Source organism: Corvus kubaryi, unplaced genomic scaffold, assembly GCF_017639235.1.
Source record: "Corvus kubaryi isolate FWS band 111438036 unplaced genomic scaffold, C.kubaryi_AGA036_p1.0 split1-37296, whole genome shotgun sequence".
NCBI classification, from domain to species: domain Eukaryota; kingdom Metazoa; phylum Chordata; class Aves; order Passeriformes; family Corvidae; genus Corvus; species Corvus kubaryi.
Window position 1 is genome coordinate 17,251,198 of NW_024582075.1, and position 15,109 is coordinate 17,266,306.

The 15,109-nt window shown below is 51.0% G+C and overlaps 1 protein-coding gene and 2 long non-coding RNA genes across 7 annotated transcripts; 2 read left to right on the forward strand and 1 right to left on the reverse strand.

Annotated features, from left to right (window-relative positions):
• Positions 1–389: 389 nt before the first annotated feature.
• Positions 390–3,072, forward strand: LOC121657323. 5 transcript variants are annotated; one of them, XR_006013567.1, is made up of 6 exons: positions 390–475; positions 1,005–1,075; positions 1,173–2,092; positions 2,171–2,193; positions 2,300–2,423; positions 2,692–3,072. It is a non-coding gene; the product is annotated as an uncharacterized LOC121657323 (long non-coding RNA). The 5 variants fall into 5 exon arrangements; XR_006013569.1 differs by lacking the exon at positions 390–475 and having other exon boundaries at positions 813–1,075; positions 1,173–1,878; positions 2,027–2,092; XR_006013568.1 differs by lacking the exon at positions 390–475 and having other exon boundaries at positions 813–1,075; positions 1,173–1,443; positions 1,782–2,092.
• Positions 3,073–5,095: 2,023 nt separating this feature from the next.
• On the reverse strand, positions 5,096–5,711 carry LOC121657324. The gene is made up of 2 exons (XR_006013570.1): positions 5,615–5,711; positions 5,096–5,546 (listed from the first exon to the last, which is right to left on the reverse strand). It is a non-coding gene; the product is annotated as an uncharacterized LOC121657324 (long non-coding RNA).
• LOC121657319 (E3 ubiquitin-protein ligase TRIM11-like) lies at positions 5,289–11,274 on the forward strand. The gene is made up of 4 exons (XM_042012848.1): positions 5,289–5,822; positions 6,538–6,633; positions 6,720–6,938; positions 7,035–11,274. Exons 1-4 carry the CDS (start codon positions 5,289–5,291, stop codon positions 7,188–7,190), a joined length of 1,005 nt encoding a protein of 334 aa, XP_041868782.1. The 3' UTR covers positions 7,191–11,274.
• The last annotated feature ends 3,835 nt before the right edge of the window (positions 11,275–15,109 follow it).

A 15,109-nucleotide genomic window follows, 5' to 3' on the forward strand; every position in this document is an offset into this window, starting at 1 on the left:
CATGTCCAGAGAAATCCTGTGAAGAAATTTGCTGTTGACCTTGGAGAAAATGTGTGTGAGGGATATAAGAGCTGTCACCAAATGGCTTCAAATTCATCCTCTGGAACTCTGTGTGGGGTTTTGCATGCAAACAAAGGGTTGCCCGTGCTAAAGGACCCTGGAAATGAGTAATAATGCCCCAAAACGATTGAATAAAGCATGCTGTGACAGTTGAAAATAAACAGGTTGCTTCTTTTCCATGCGTTTTCCTCAGTGAATCTGCAGATAAGGAGATTAAAGCAGCAAGGTGATGAATAAAAGTGGGAAAAAGGTGAGAAAATCACCCAAAAGGAGATAAAAGCAGGAGCCATGCTGTTTCTCACCCAAATTCCCCAGCTGGATTGTTACAAGTAGATGAGAAGCAACTAATCACCATGACTCTCCACGGCAAAAACACCTTTAAATCTGAAACAAAGATCCTGAGACCAAAGCAAGGGTAAATCCACTTCCCTTCTTGAGTTCATGGGATGGGGAGGGGGTTCAAAATCCCCTTTTCCCCCCCTACAGACATCAGGGTGATGTTACCCCCCTATCAGCACTGGGATTTTCCCCCTCACTCAAACCTTCTTGGAGCTTTCCTTGCTGTTGCTGGTGCCGTTTTGGGGTCCCTCCAGATGGTTTCCTTCCACTGGCTGCTTCTCCACTGGGTTTTTTTCCTCTTGGGATTTTTTTCTTCCTCTCTCTGGCACAGGCTCAGCCAAAGCTCAGTCCTGTCTCACCCTTTGCCAGCTTTTATCAGCCAAAAAGGGAGGAGCCTTCCAATCTCTCGCCTGCAGATGGGGCCATGACGCGCTTGGACACCCATTGCACCATCTGATTGCCCTTTCCCCCCCTTTCAGGGCCATTTATTTTCTCAACACAGGCACTGGGGAGGGAAGGGAGGAAAATTAAGGCACGCCAAAAAAAAAAAAAAAATTATTGCATGGCACCACAAGGGAGGAATTGGTTAAATTTTGCCCCCCTAGTTCCCCAAATCTGCATCTGGCCCCTTACATGTGATGAAGCTGAACAAGGCAAAGCTGGGAGCAGCTTCCAGGTGAGGAATGTGACAGCAACGCCTGGAAATAAGACAACCTTGTGGAGATAAAATATCTTTAAGGACTACTTGTGGGTGATGAAGTTTGCTTTTCCAGCTGGGCCAGGTTGTGCCAGGAACTGAGAGCATGAAAAACCCAGAGGTGGTTCAAGGGCAGGCAGCTTCACCCTGCGCCACTGCCAACCTCCAGCACCCCTTCCTCCCCACCAGGAGGGCAGCATGGCCGCAGCAGCAGCACAGAACCCCTGTGCTGGCTCCGGCCAGAGCTTCATCTCTTGGTATTGAAGAGGCAAAAACCCCTCAGGAGGCAATGGGTGAGCCACTACGGGCTGTGGTCATGAAGATTTTTGGAGGACCAGACCTGTGAGGTGAGATCAGCTTCCTATGACCCATCAGGCCTTTCTCCTTTCCCTCCCCCTGAAAAAAAGGTGCAAAGTGAAAATATTTAAATTTCTTTGTGGGAAAGCAAAGCTCCAGTGCCTGCTCCTAGTTGTGGGAGAAACATAAAGCAAGTTGATCCCTGCCTTCCAGGGAAGGCAGCGAGGGGACTTTTTAGGAGGGTTATTTGCTTTCCTCCCTCAAACAATTTAAGATTTTGAAGGCAGGATTATATCAACAGTCTGGGCTGATCACTTCAATTTTTTTTTGGGGGGGGTTGTTGGTTTTTTTTGGCTTTTTTTTTTTTTTTTTTTTTGGGTGTATTCAGGAGAAAATCCAGTCTCACCTGCAATCTCTAAGGAAGGTGTTGGCAGAGTTTCTGGACTGAAGAGTGAAGAAAAGAGAAGAGACACCAGGACTACCTGGTACAGGGGGTCCCCTCGGTTCTTCATCACTGAGGCTGAGTTCGAGTGGCTGTGCCAGCTGCTGGCAGAGCAGGAGCACACAGTGCTGGGGTGGCTGGCTGAGCTGGGTGACAGCCTCACAGCTACCCATGCCAAAAAATCATTGCAGGTGGCCGAGGGGATTGCACAACTCTACAGACTCATTGGGCAGCTGGAGGCCAGGTGCTTGCCCCCGGTGAGTGCCCTCCTTACCCAAAAGTTCTCTCAAAGTGCTGCCTATGGGGTCTTGAACTCCCTTTTTTCTTCCTTTTAGGATGTTGGGAACATCCTAAACAGGTATGTGGCAACTGGTTGCTTCATGTCCCTGTCACCTCAACTGCGGAGAGGGGCTTGGCTGATATACCTGTCGCATAACATCTGTCCCTGTCGTTTCTTTTCCCAGTTGGAGTGAAATGAGGCTCCACCTCCCCTCGGGGCTCCCCAAGGACCTGGAGAGGAGCCTGAGCTCCTGCTGCTGCCGAAGTGATGCTCTGTGGGAGGCCCTGGAGAGGTTCAGAGGTATTCAGGTAGAATTCTGACATTTTAGGAGAATTCAGAGGTGTTTTAGGAGAATTTGGAGGCTTTGGGGAGGAATGCAGAGGTATTTGGGATAATTCAGATATATTGGGGGAAGGAATTCAGAGTTATTTTGGGAGGAACTCAGTTGCATTTTGGGATAATTCAGTTATCTGGGGAAAAGTCAGAAGAATTTCAGGAGGCAGAAGAGCTTGTCCACTGGAAAAGCAGCAGCAGGCTCTGCACCCACTCACTCCCCACCTTCTTCCTTCCTCCCAGACATGGATCCCCTCATGGGCCTCCACACAGCGAAGAAGACTCTGGAGACTGGCACTACTCTCCCACAACTTTTGGCAGAGAGAAAAAGTGTGCGGTGGAATGAGGAGGAGGAGCAGGATGAGGTCAGAGAGCCCCGTTGAGGCCAGGAGCCGGCTGGCTGCTAGCAGGGGGTCATTGCCAGGAGATGCAGGACATGGACACAGTAGCTGGACTCTGCAAAATGCCACCTGTGCATCCTCAAACAGAGCCTTAGGTGCTGCCCATATTCCTAGGACACAAACAGTTTTATATCCAGCTCCCCTCCCGGCTGCTTTACTTAGTGACCAATCTTGTGCTGCTGCTCACCATGTAGGTAATTAATTAAAAAAAATAGCAAAACCACCCCCGACTTTCCTTTTGCGCACGTGTGTGTATGCATAGGCTAGATTTTAAGGTATTTCTTGGTTCCGCGGGGACAGGAAGGAGGCAGCAGGTGAGCGAGGGGGCAGCGGGATACACGCGTCCGGGTCCCTGGGTACGGTGTGGCGGACCTGGCCCGGGGCCTAAACGATGCGGCCTTGATTGAGAACAGCACGCCCCGCTCCTCCCCGCCGCTGGAAGCGGCTGCCCCGGCTCTGGCTGTCGTCCCTCGGCTACCCCCTAACCCCACAAGACAAGCAGCGCGATTAGCGGCGACTCCCCACGGGACCGCGCCTGTCCCGTCCGCGGCCCCCGGTGGCCGTCTCAGTGGCCATCCCCATTGCGGCGCTTCATTTCTATTTATTTTATTCTGCTCTATACGTTCTAGTCACATTTCGCCCTCCTCTCGGTGCAGCCCTTTTGGCGACACCTGCCAGAGGCGACAGCCGGACGCGGCTTCTCGCGGCGAGGGCGAGCCCTCGGTGCAGCCCCTCTGCCGCCGCCCCGCCCGCGCCGCGGTGCAGTGTTCAGAGTCTGGGCAGCGGCCGGAGCGGCTCGCACCGCACCACCGCGTCGGTGCGGCTCTGCTAGCGCCGTCTCGCCCTCGGGGCAGCTTTTCTGGTGACTCCGGCACCGGCCGCGGCTCAGTTCGGCTCTTGTATCGCCTCTCTGAGCCGCGGGGCAGCGGCCACCCCGCGGGGCAGCTCTGTTTCCTCCGCCTCGCCTCGCCAGCCCACTTCGTGTAGTCGCTTCACCGCCACCTAACTCCGGGGAGAAAATTTCTGGGAAAATATTTATACCTAGCACATCCCTGACTTTTCCTGCTACTGCAGAAGCCTTATGTAGGCTGAGATCCTTCTTCGAAAAGAACAATAAGTGCCTGACATAATTAAGAATTAATTGAGCATTAATTTGGTCTGCTGTTAACTAAAGTAATTTTCCGGGCGTTTCTCAGAAGAAAGCATTAAAAAAAAAAAAAAAAAGAAGAGAGAGAGAGAGAGAAAAGGGGGTTCGGTGGGTTTTTCTTTTTCTTTTTCTCTTTTTCTTTTCCCTTCTTTTTTTTTTTTTTTTTTTTTTTTTTTTTTTTTTTTTTTTTGCCCGCCGACATCAAACTTTGGGTTTACTTGGGCTCGGTTTCGCGGTCCCGCCCTGTCCCGATCCCCTGTCCCACTCCGCACCTCGAGGAGTCAGTGGGGGGGACCGCACAGCGCCGCTGCCCGCGATCAGACAATGAGAAGGGAGCTTTTCCATCCGCCCCCACCCCCATCCCCCCGGGCAGGGGCAAATCTGTGGCTATAAACGGCGTTCTGGGGGGAGTTACAAAAGCCCAATGCGGTTTTTTCCCCATCATTTCTCCCTATTTTTTTTTTTCCCCCGTGAAAAAGCCAAAGCTGATCAGTTTTGGGGCTCAGTGGATCAGTGGATTGTACAGGCGTTTGGGAATATTGAACTTCTTTTACTGTTTTATCAAACTTATAATTCCTGATTAGTATTTAAAAATATTTTATGTGTGTTTTATTATTTTTATAGCTGTATAATAAAACTTGCAATTATATTTAAACACGTATATGTTTTATATTAAAATGAAATATATTGAAACATAGTTAACGTTATTATAGTTAAAATACACTGACTACATTAAAATTATATTTATATATTATGCTATATTATATATGTTTAACATACTTCTATTACTCTATGAAAGTGAAACGTCCTGATGCAAGACCCTCGTTTGATTCAGTTTCATGAATTAAGTTTATCACAAAACTTCATTAACATTATTCCCTTCTGGAATTTCTGCTCTAATACCACCTCCCATCATAGATCCTACATCTGCTAGTCCTTTTTTTTATTTTCCTCTTTGCTTCTTATGTTTCCGCCCCCTCCACCGCCCCCCCCGCCCCCCCCCCCCCATTTTGAGTGCTGACGGACAACGGTGGTTTTTTATTTCACTTTAACCCTACCGCTCCAAGCTTGTATCCACATGAACTCCATGGAACTCTGCTCACTTGCCTCATTCCTGCTTTAATCCTTGTCTCCTGGAGCCCCCTTCTGGCTCCACTTTGCTTCCTCCGGTGCAGCCGGAGGGGTAAGAATTCGCCTTGTAAACAGCTGGTCCTTCCTAACCCCCAGCTGCCGCTGCCTGCGTTCCCTTCCCTCTTTAATCCCCCGCTGGCGTTGTCCCGGGGGGCTGTTTCATGGCCGGGGCGGTGGGATGCCGGACCCGCTCGGGGTTGCCTTTGCCCGGGAGGTTCCGGCTGGCGACACCAGCGTCCCGCCCCGCCGCCACTTCCGGGAATAGCCCGGCCGGGCCCCGGTCAGTGCGCCTTGTAAACAACGATGGCCGCGGGAAACGCTATCAGATAACTCCAGGAGGAAACCACCTGCGCTGTTTGCTTGGGTTTCTTCCACGATCCTGTCACGATCCTGAGCCTCGGGCACAATTTCTGCCGGCGCTGCGTGTCGCGGTGCGCGGCGGGCGCTCCGCGCTCCGTGCCCGCAGTGCCGGGTGCCGTTCCCGCACGGCGGCCTCCGCCCCATCCGGCAGCTGGCCGACGTGGGGGGGGGCCGTGCAGGAGCTGGCCCCGCCGCCGGCGCAGGAGCTGTACCACACGCACCAGCGACCCCTCACTCTCCTCTGTCACCGCCATGGAGTCCTCGTCTGCACCGCCTGCGTCGAGCATCGCGCCGACCCCGCCGTGCCGCTCGAGGAGGCTGCTCGCTGGTACAGGGTGCGTGGATCCCCGTCTCAGACACTCTCCCCCTGCCTGAGCGACGCTAATTCCTTTAAAACTCAGCCCCCAAAATATGTATTTTTGATCAGAGAGAAAGCTTTCCCCCGTCTTTCCAGGGGAAGAAAAGCAAGCCAAGCATCTAAAAGCCAAAACTGAGCTGAAATGCTGCAATTCGGTGAGGGCTGAGTATGAAACACTATAGCGGGTGGTAGTTTTGGGACCAAAACTAAATACTGGAGATTTCAAACGCCTGCTGTCACCCTGCGCCTGCGCTGTGAAGGGTTCCTATTCCGCTTCCGGGTGCGGGGGGAAACGGGGGTCCCCAAAGGGGGTTGGACCTGGCTGGGGGTGCAAGGAGTGGGGGAAAGGGGATGGAAACTGAAGGGTGGTGGGAACTTTTTAAGGTCTGGTGGCAGCTTTGTTACAGGGGACCTTGGAGAGATGGGATATCCCCGCCTGTCTGTGAGACCTGTAGTAGACTTACACTGTGTGGTTATATAACTGTACGGATAAGGTGAGGGTGTGCACACAGCATAATTATAAAGTTAATTGTAACATGGGTATGCATGTACACATCTGCTTCAGTGCAGCTGCAGAGGAGAATGAGGATGGGGCCACCTGCACTGGCCATATCTGTGGTGCTTTAGGGGTCCCAGCCCACTACCCTGCTTTTCTCCCCTTCTTCAGGAGTATAAACCCCTTTTCCTTGCAGAAGCAGTTTGAAGCTTCCCTAAAAACCTTTCAAGAGGAGGACAAGCGACATCCTGGGCTGACTGAGGCAGCAAAGGAGACAAGACAGGAGATGCTGGTGGATGCTGTCATCTGGGTGCACCGTGGGGGCCAAACTGCTTCATTCCCCTGCCAGCATCCTCCTCCTTGTCCTTCACCCCTCAGACTCGAGTCAGTGCTGAGAAGCAGAAGCTGCAGGCGATGCTGAAAGGACTCCACCGGGTGCTGAGTGACCAGGAATCATGGTTCCTTTCCTGGCTCCATCGCCTGTGCTGGAGGTTGGAAGAACAGCAACGTGGTGAAGCTGATGAAATGACGTGGATCCAGCAATGCTGTGCAGAGCTCCAGGCCAAGTGCCAGCAACTGGATGGTGACCTGCTACGGGTGAGCCAAAACTTTCACCCAAAATCCCTGTTTCCCCCCTTTTGGCTTTTATTCACAGGAAAGCAGCCCTAAGCATCTTTCTCCCTTCCTCTCCAGGACCCCCAAACCACCTTGAGGAGGTATCGGAGACAAAAAGCATCACCAAGAACACCAGTTTTGGCCCCAAATCCTCCATTTTTAGGATCTTCTTCTCACCCTGCATTCTTTTTCCTCTGGGATTTTTGCTTTGGAGCTGGAGGGGTTGATGGTTAATCCAAAACTTGGTGATGATGGGGGAATCTTCCATCATATCTTGCAGGAGTGGGAGCCTTGCCCAGGGAAGTAAAGTCCCTGTGGTTTTCTAGAAATGAGGAAAGGAAATTAGGGAATTTCTTGGCACTAAACACCCCAATTTGCTCCCCTTGAGGTGCGCAGAGAGGAAGGTGTAGCTGTCACTGCTGTTGATGTCAGAGGTGGAAACAGAGCTTGAGGATTTTGTCTGAAAAACCAACATGCTGGCAGAGGCAGTGACACAATTTAAAGGTGCTTGGAGAGTAAAAATTGGCAAAAAAAGGGAATTTATTAAGCAGAAATGGGAAACTGGGACGGTTCTGGGAGGGCACAGAACCCCAGGGTTGGTAAATTTGGCCGGAAAGTGAAAGCATCACAAATGCTTATTTAATTAAAAGAAAATCAGGGATTTATTCCTGATTAGCCTTAAGGGATGGAAACTGAAGGTGGGAGCTGCAGAAGGCTGTTGGTGGTTAGTTAGCATCCAAATTAGGACACTAATTATGTGTGGAGGGAGGTGATGTCCCAGATCCTAGAACGGGGTTGTGTCTCCCACCTCGGGTGGTCTTGCCTTCTCTGTGCAACAGGGATTGGGTGGATATGGGGCAGGCGCAGGGCCAGATCTGGAGGTAAAAATCTCTGGGATCATCTTCTATTTCCAGACTTCTTGGAGTGCTCTTTGGAGAAGCACCTTCTTGGAGACGTGAGTCCGGCTTCAGGGACTTACCGAATCCACATGTGGGTTCAGGGCCTGGGGCTGTTCTTCAGATTCAGCGTCCAGAGCTGGGGTTCAGCTGCAACACCTGGAGCTGATGCTCTGGTGCAATTTTTGGAGCTGATACTCCAATGCATAGAGCCCCATGAACATCCCTCTCCCTGCCAGCAACCGTGACCCTGGATCCAGCCACAGGTCACCTGCAAATCCTGGTGTCAGCAGATGGCTGACCACAGGCCGCCGGGAATCACCCCCAGCTCCTCTGCCCTCAGGAATGGAACGTTTTGAGTCTCTCTACTGTGTTTTGAGTTGGCAGGGTTTTGTGGGGGGCCAGCATTGCTGGGCTGTGGAGGTTCGTCCCGGTCCTGACTGGGCACTGTTGGTGGCTCGTGAACTTGTGTCCCACAAGGGCTGCTTCGGTCTCAGCCCTGAACGTGGGGTTTGGGCCATGGGGCAGTGGTTGGGGCACCTGCAGGCTCTCACTTGGCCCAGCCCCGTGTCTCTGCCCCACAACCACACACTCAGACACATCGAAGTGGCTCTGGATTATGCTGGTGGGTGGGTGGCTTTCTGTGATACTGATAGCCAGACAGAAATCTTTTCCTTTCCCCCAGCCACTTTCGCAGGTGAACGACTCTGGCCACTGCTCTGGCTGGGTGAGGGGCCAGCTCTGCTCACACTCTATCCCTGAGGCCCCCAAAAATCCACTATGAACCTCCCAAGTGCAGACACTTCCACCCCAACAAACACTCCACTCAACAACAAACAGCCCCACTACCCTGTAGTCCCGTTTCATTATCCTTATAACACCTAATTTAACAGTATTAATCACATTTCACCCTTTTGCTCCTCAGTGGGAGAACAGGTATATTTTTAGTTCCTCAGCTGTTTGTCAGAGGAAGCATGGACCAGAGAAACAGGGAGGACCTTCCTGAAAGATTTTTAAGAACTCATCTAGAGGAAGAAGGTGAGCTTTGCTGCTGCTGGATGCCTCATAATAAGGTTTTTCAAGTGGAAACTTTCCTGCTTAGAACTTCTAGAGAATTTAGGGGAAGTGGGCTACAACCATGTTTCATGTCTCCCAAGATCACTCAGGCTGGGGCCTTTTCAGAGTTTTGCATTCACTGCCAGGATAAGTAGAGAGAGAGGCCACAGACAGGATTTCATACCCCATTTCACTGCCTACAAGTGAATAGAAGGGAAAAAAACTGAATGAACCAGTATCTTGAAGCAGTAGAAGGTTGTTCTTAGGGTTCAGCCATGTAATAAAGTGCTGTATATCAGCAAGCACAGGCAGGACTGGGCTGATCTTTGCCTCTTGCAGCCCCAGTCACTCTGCCTTCGCTGCCAGGCTTGCTTCCCCATCCACACGTACTCTTCACATTGGTCTGAGGAAGAGGAGAAACTACCAGGAAAGGTAGCAACTTTTATCTTTGCGGCCCTGATTTTAAACAAGGGTCCTGACAAAACACAGGTCACAGCTAAGCCCAAATTACAGCCCTGCTCAGTTGTATAATTAGTTGTTTCCCTGTTTGGCTTATGGTGAGGTTGGTTTTTCCTTGAAAGACAAGGTCCAGCAATGTGTAAATAAAAGCACTTCTCTGCGGCACCCTTCTCCAACAGATGAGCTTCCAACACTCCATCCACTTTTCATCTGAAAAGCTTTACGGATATTTAATTTGAAAGTCCATACAAAAAATAAAAAATTCTGCCTTCTTGTGTAACTCAACAGCCCCACAGCTGGCTCTCTAGCATTGGAGTGAGGAGGAAATCAGCCTCTTTTTGCTCAAGGGCAGCTCAACAGCATCGCATCAGCAGCTGGGAGGGCAGATGGTTGGGTGTGGAGGGTGCCCCCACTCCTTGAGCAGAGCTAGCAGATGCACCTCACAGCCTTCCCACAGGGGCCTGTGGACCCCAAAACCCTCCTGAGTGACAGGCACACCTCATACCAGCGCATGAAAGGCTGTGGGGAGCAGCTGAAGAGGTCTTTTTTCCACAAGAGACAAAGTTTTTTCCACAAAGCTGGAGCCCAGGGTGCATTTTTTGGGGGTTTGAGGCTTGAGGATGAGCATTTCCAGAGGGAATTTTGCCATTGCCTCCTGCTTCTCCCCATGCTCCTCTCCCACTAATACCTCAGGATCAGACTGAGTGGGAGCTGTGCATCCAAGGGAAGTGCAGCAGGCATGGAGGGGCAAACCTGAATGAAGACTCCACGATGGTGGAGATGTTGCACCTCCTCCGCTCCTCATTGGGGAAGTGAAAAAGTGGATTTTGGGGATGTGTTTACAACTATTCAGGTTAATAATTTGTTGGGTGCTTATAAAAATGGAGCTTAAAAGGCACTTTTTAAAAAAGCATCTTGTTACATCTAGAAGACAGAAAATACAGCTCCAGTGCAAACCAGGGAGGTGTCAGTGGTTTTAATCCTCTGGTTTTGGGGAGGTTTGCTCCATTTTGGGTCTTCTCCACAAGGGAGCAGCAAGCACAGTGGGAAATGGGGATTTTCCACCTCAGAACAGTGCCCACAGCAAAGAAATCCCCAAAATAGAGACAAACTTGTTAAATGGTGGCCTCTGCACTTCTGCCTTGAGGATAACATGCTGATAAACCCCAACCCCTTTGTTTTGGAGAAGACCGTCCCCTTTTAAGTGAAAATAAGATTTGTTGTTTTCAGCACTAGCAGTGGACATGGGGAGGAAACAGCTCCAAAAATATCCCCAACTCTTGCAGAATTAACCCAAATCCTGCTTGTGAGGGGGGGGCTTAAGTTTTTCAGGTATCACTAGTTTGCCCAGTTCCCCTCCTCACGGGCCTTTCCCCCCTCTTCTTACTCAGTTTATTGGGATAAAATTCCAAAATTTCATTTAATTTTTTTCCATTTTGTAACTTTCCCTCCTCTGAGAAGACACTTTTTCTCCCCAGAATGAAGCCAAGCAGGACGTTTCTCCCTCCAAGCCCCTTCATTGCCCAAAACCCCCTCCACAAAGCCAGATCTGAGGATTAAGCTAGAAGGGGCTCTTTTTAATGGCTGAATATAGGGAATGAAACTCTATAGTGCAGTACAGGGCCTCAGCGGCATGAATAGAGCTGGTAGCTGGGTTGAGCAAAAGAGGTCTGAATTTTGGGTGATTTTTAGTTTTTGCCTTTTATTCTGTAAAATAGTCACTTGCATTAGACCTGAATTTCCCACATGGAGGAATTTCCCCTTAGAGTTGTGGTGAGCTAGGTGTGCTTTGCTGCTCACCCAAATCCTCCACATGAAAACCCACTAAACTCCAAAAAAATGATGAAAAAGGGTGAAATTGTGATAGACTGAACTTTCTCTTTAAATAAACTGGTTGAGCTCAGCCATTTATTGGTCACTCATAACCTGGGACTGGTGTCTTCAACAAGGTGGTTTTGAGCCACACTGCAGTGCTGCCCCAGGTGGGACCCTCTGGGGGATAGGGACAGCCAGAAGTGAGGATATTTAGGGAGAGATTATCTGTGAGAACAAAGACATCTAGGATGGGAGGTTGAGGACTTACGGGGACAGGGACCTCTGGGGCTGGTTGGGAGTCAGTTGGGTCCCTGGGTCAGGGACCTCTAAGGCACGCAGATGACATGCAGTGTTTCGGGTCAGGGGTGGGTGACGTGCCCATGTTGAGATGGGCCTGTCCCTAGCTCCATGACCCTCTGTTCCCGCCGCACACATTTGCTGGGTCAGGGCCAGGGTTCACCACCCGCGTGTCTCTGTCCTCAACAGCCAGCCCAGGGGAAGAATGAACTTCTTTATACTGGCACCTATGTGTGACCAGCAATGTTTGATGTGACTGGCCACAAAATCATGGTACCAAGAAGCAGGAGGACACTGACAGTTTAAAGCAGGTCCAAGCTCACTGTGAAAACCAGATTCATGCTGTAAATGTAATGTCCTGGGAGAAGAGGTCAGGAAGGAGCTCTTCTCTGGCTCCCAGGCCACCAGGAGGTGCTCCAGATCACTCCTCACCCAGAGAGGAAATCATGGACCCCATGGGGGCCACAGCACCATGCCTTATCCTGCTCCCACATCTCCTCTTCAATTCCTGTTGTGGCCCCTCACAGCTCTCTGCTAACAGGATTCCAGCCAGCCTCACATCCACCAGTGCAACCCTCCTAGGGATCTAGAGAAGCCAGGATGATCCTGCCAGGGCCCCCAGCGGAGGCCAGGGAGCCTGCCCCCATGTCCCCATGCTTACAGATACTGCACTAGCCTTCACAAAGGACAGAGCTAGTGGATGAGTGCTGGTAAGTCTGTCCTCCCTCCTGGAGGTGCCCCGTAGCCAGCACTACAGGGAGAGGGCATGTCATCCCATGTAGAGCCCCTGGCTCCTCAGGGCTCATCCATGGAAAGGAGAACTGTTAAGTGTGGAGGGGAAGAGGTTTTGATGACTAACATTTTGGCTGATGAAAATTCAGTAAATGTTAATGAAATTTCAGAGTAGTTCTGAAGGCAGTGAGTTTAAATGAAATTGGGGAAAAATAACATTGCTGCAAAGCCAGCTGCATCTGATACAAGAGGAGCCAGACAGAAAAAGAATCGAACAGTGCTGGAAATGCTGCTGCCTGCCAGTGTCCCAGCAGTGACGAGATAAAAGTTCTGTGGAGTAAATATCCACTGTCTTCCAAAAACAAGTCTGGACCTGCCAGGCTGTCTTGGACCCAGCCCCAGCACCTGGCACCAGGCATCCAGCTGTGGGCTCTCAGGCACCTCAAATCCCAAGCTATCCTCATCCCTCAACATCCCAACTCCCTGCAGCCAGGGTGAGATGTCCTCAACCTTCTCCAGCACCTTCAGCACCCAGCACCCCTCATCCTGCCACTCTTCACCATGGCCCCCCAGCAAGCTATCCCAATGATGTTGGGGTGGATGGTGCCCGCAATGGTGACTGCCTGGATCAAAGCCCAGGGACCCCTGACCAGCACCACATGGAAGAAGATGCCCTGTGGGGCACCTTTTGGTTCCTGAGAACCCCTCACCCATCCACCATCACCCAGTCCTCACAAGGCTGTGGGTGGTCACCAGCATGTAGGGCGGTGAGAAGAGAGGCATGGCCCCTGTCCCCTGTGGGTGCCCACAGCTAAGCCTGCTGGGTGCTGAGCACCATGGGCTTGGTGTGACAGTCACGGTCCTGTGTACCCAAACACTCACTCTGACCTCTATTCCTGCATGTCCCCTGATGCCCTGGTGTTTCCCAGACTCTTAAACCAGATGCAGAGGTCTCTGTCTCCATAAGCTGAGTCTCAAAACCCTTATGGTTGTCCCCAGTCTTCTAAGATTCCCAATGCCCCTGATATCCCTATCCTCACAGATCTATCACTGTTGCATTGCTTGGTTTGGTTTAGCAAGCTTCAACCTTCCTGTAAAGTGCTGCAGGGCTGCTTAGGATGATGTTCTGCTCTCCCATAGCCCTTTTCGGTGGCCCCACACTCCTACCCCAGCTAGCTGGGCTCCGCAACACGGTGATGGTAAAGGAGGCGAGAAGGGTCCCCTGCATAGCGACCTAAGAGGGAACTTTATTTTACACGATGACCAGCCAGTTCCCAGAAGCAGAGAGACCAGGTGGTCAGGGAGCTTGGGGGCTTATGTGGGGATGAGGGGGGCGGAGAGAGCACGTGCACAAATGATCTCATGGCACAGGGGCGGTACATGGGCAGAATTGGGGTACTGGAACCAATAGGGAGAACCCGAGGGTGTGGCCAGGACTAGGGCCAGGGGAAGGAGGGGTGTCATAGGTTAGCAAGCATAGTCCCGGAAGGGACGTCCTTGCTAAGGGGTGCTTACAGTTTCCTCTGGGAACTGATAGAACCTATCAGCTGGCCAGTTTGAATATGGACAATTCTCTAAGCCACTTAAAGTTGTGATCACCTCTGTGATCCACATTTAAGAATAGGCAAACTCCCCCTCCAAGCTCTCTCTCGTTTCCGGCGCTGGCACAGGTGGCTGCAGGGCCCGAGCAGGGCCCAGTGGGCCCGGCCAGGCCCTGCTTGGGCCAGGCCGGGCCGGGCCACGGCCATCCTGAAGCCATGGACCTGTTCCAGCCGTGGAACCCCCCCCACTGCCTTGCCGTGGGCAGCCGGAGCGGCTCGGCTCTCCCCCCTCTCCACTTCGATAAGAAAAATTCAACATTCCAGCTGCAAAGCTGCAAGGCTGAGGTGAGAGTAACCCTTTTATTGCTGTGAAGAGCTGAAAACCTGAGGGAAGAGAGAGAGGAGATGCTTAAAGCTGAAATTCTGTTGTGAAGCTATGATATATCAGAGTATCCTGTTGTAATTTCATGAAGATATGGGGGGTGGAGTGTTCAACTCGTGAGCAAAAGCACCTGCGCTGAGATAGGCAGATGCTGACGCAGCTGTAATTTCATGAGAAGTTTGGACAGGGAGAGATAAACCAGATGAGGACTTTTGCTCCAAACGGGAAAGGAGAAAACCTCAGTCCGTAGAGATGAACCAGATGAGGACTTTTGCTCCAAATGGGAAAGGAGAAAACCTCAGTCCCTAGAGATGCTCCCAGAGATAGTCCTAACGATGAAGATGAGGAAGACCCTTTGCTCCCAGGGAAGGAGAAGGGCCTCTGTTTTTGTTTCTGAACGGCTCAACCTTAAAATTATACCCCAAAAAACTTCAAGAGTGGACCCTCGAAAGCAGTTGCGGGAAAAGCTGCAAGTCGGGGGAAAGGACTCACACGCAGGCAGAGAGACTCCTCTTCCTAAATGGACTGAACGATATTTGGAAGTGGGCGGCTGTCTCGTTGTGATAATGTTTTCATAGCATGAGCAAGAAGAGACTTCTCTTTCTAAATGGACTGAACAAGGTTATTATGGAAGTGGTAAACAGACTGAACATCTTAAGGGTTGTCTTTGAACATTGTCAGTGGGAGAAGGGAGGAAGGTGGGGGGAGGAGGAGAGTTCTGAAGGTGGTATGATTTTTTTTCCTTCTTTTAGGTCTGTTAATAAACTTCTTTATATTCTTTCAAGTTTAGTGCCTGTTTTGCATTTCTCCTAATTCTTATCTCACAGCAGATAAACAGTAATGAGTATTTTGGACCAAACCACTACAAGGGGACAATGCGGAAGGCAGACAATAAGAGTGGGGAAATACAGCACCACGTATCACCCTTAATGTCCCCACCTCTGGCAGTCCCTATCCCCCTGGAGGGTTCCACCT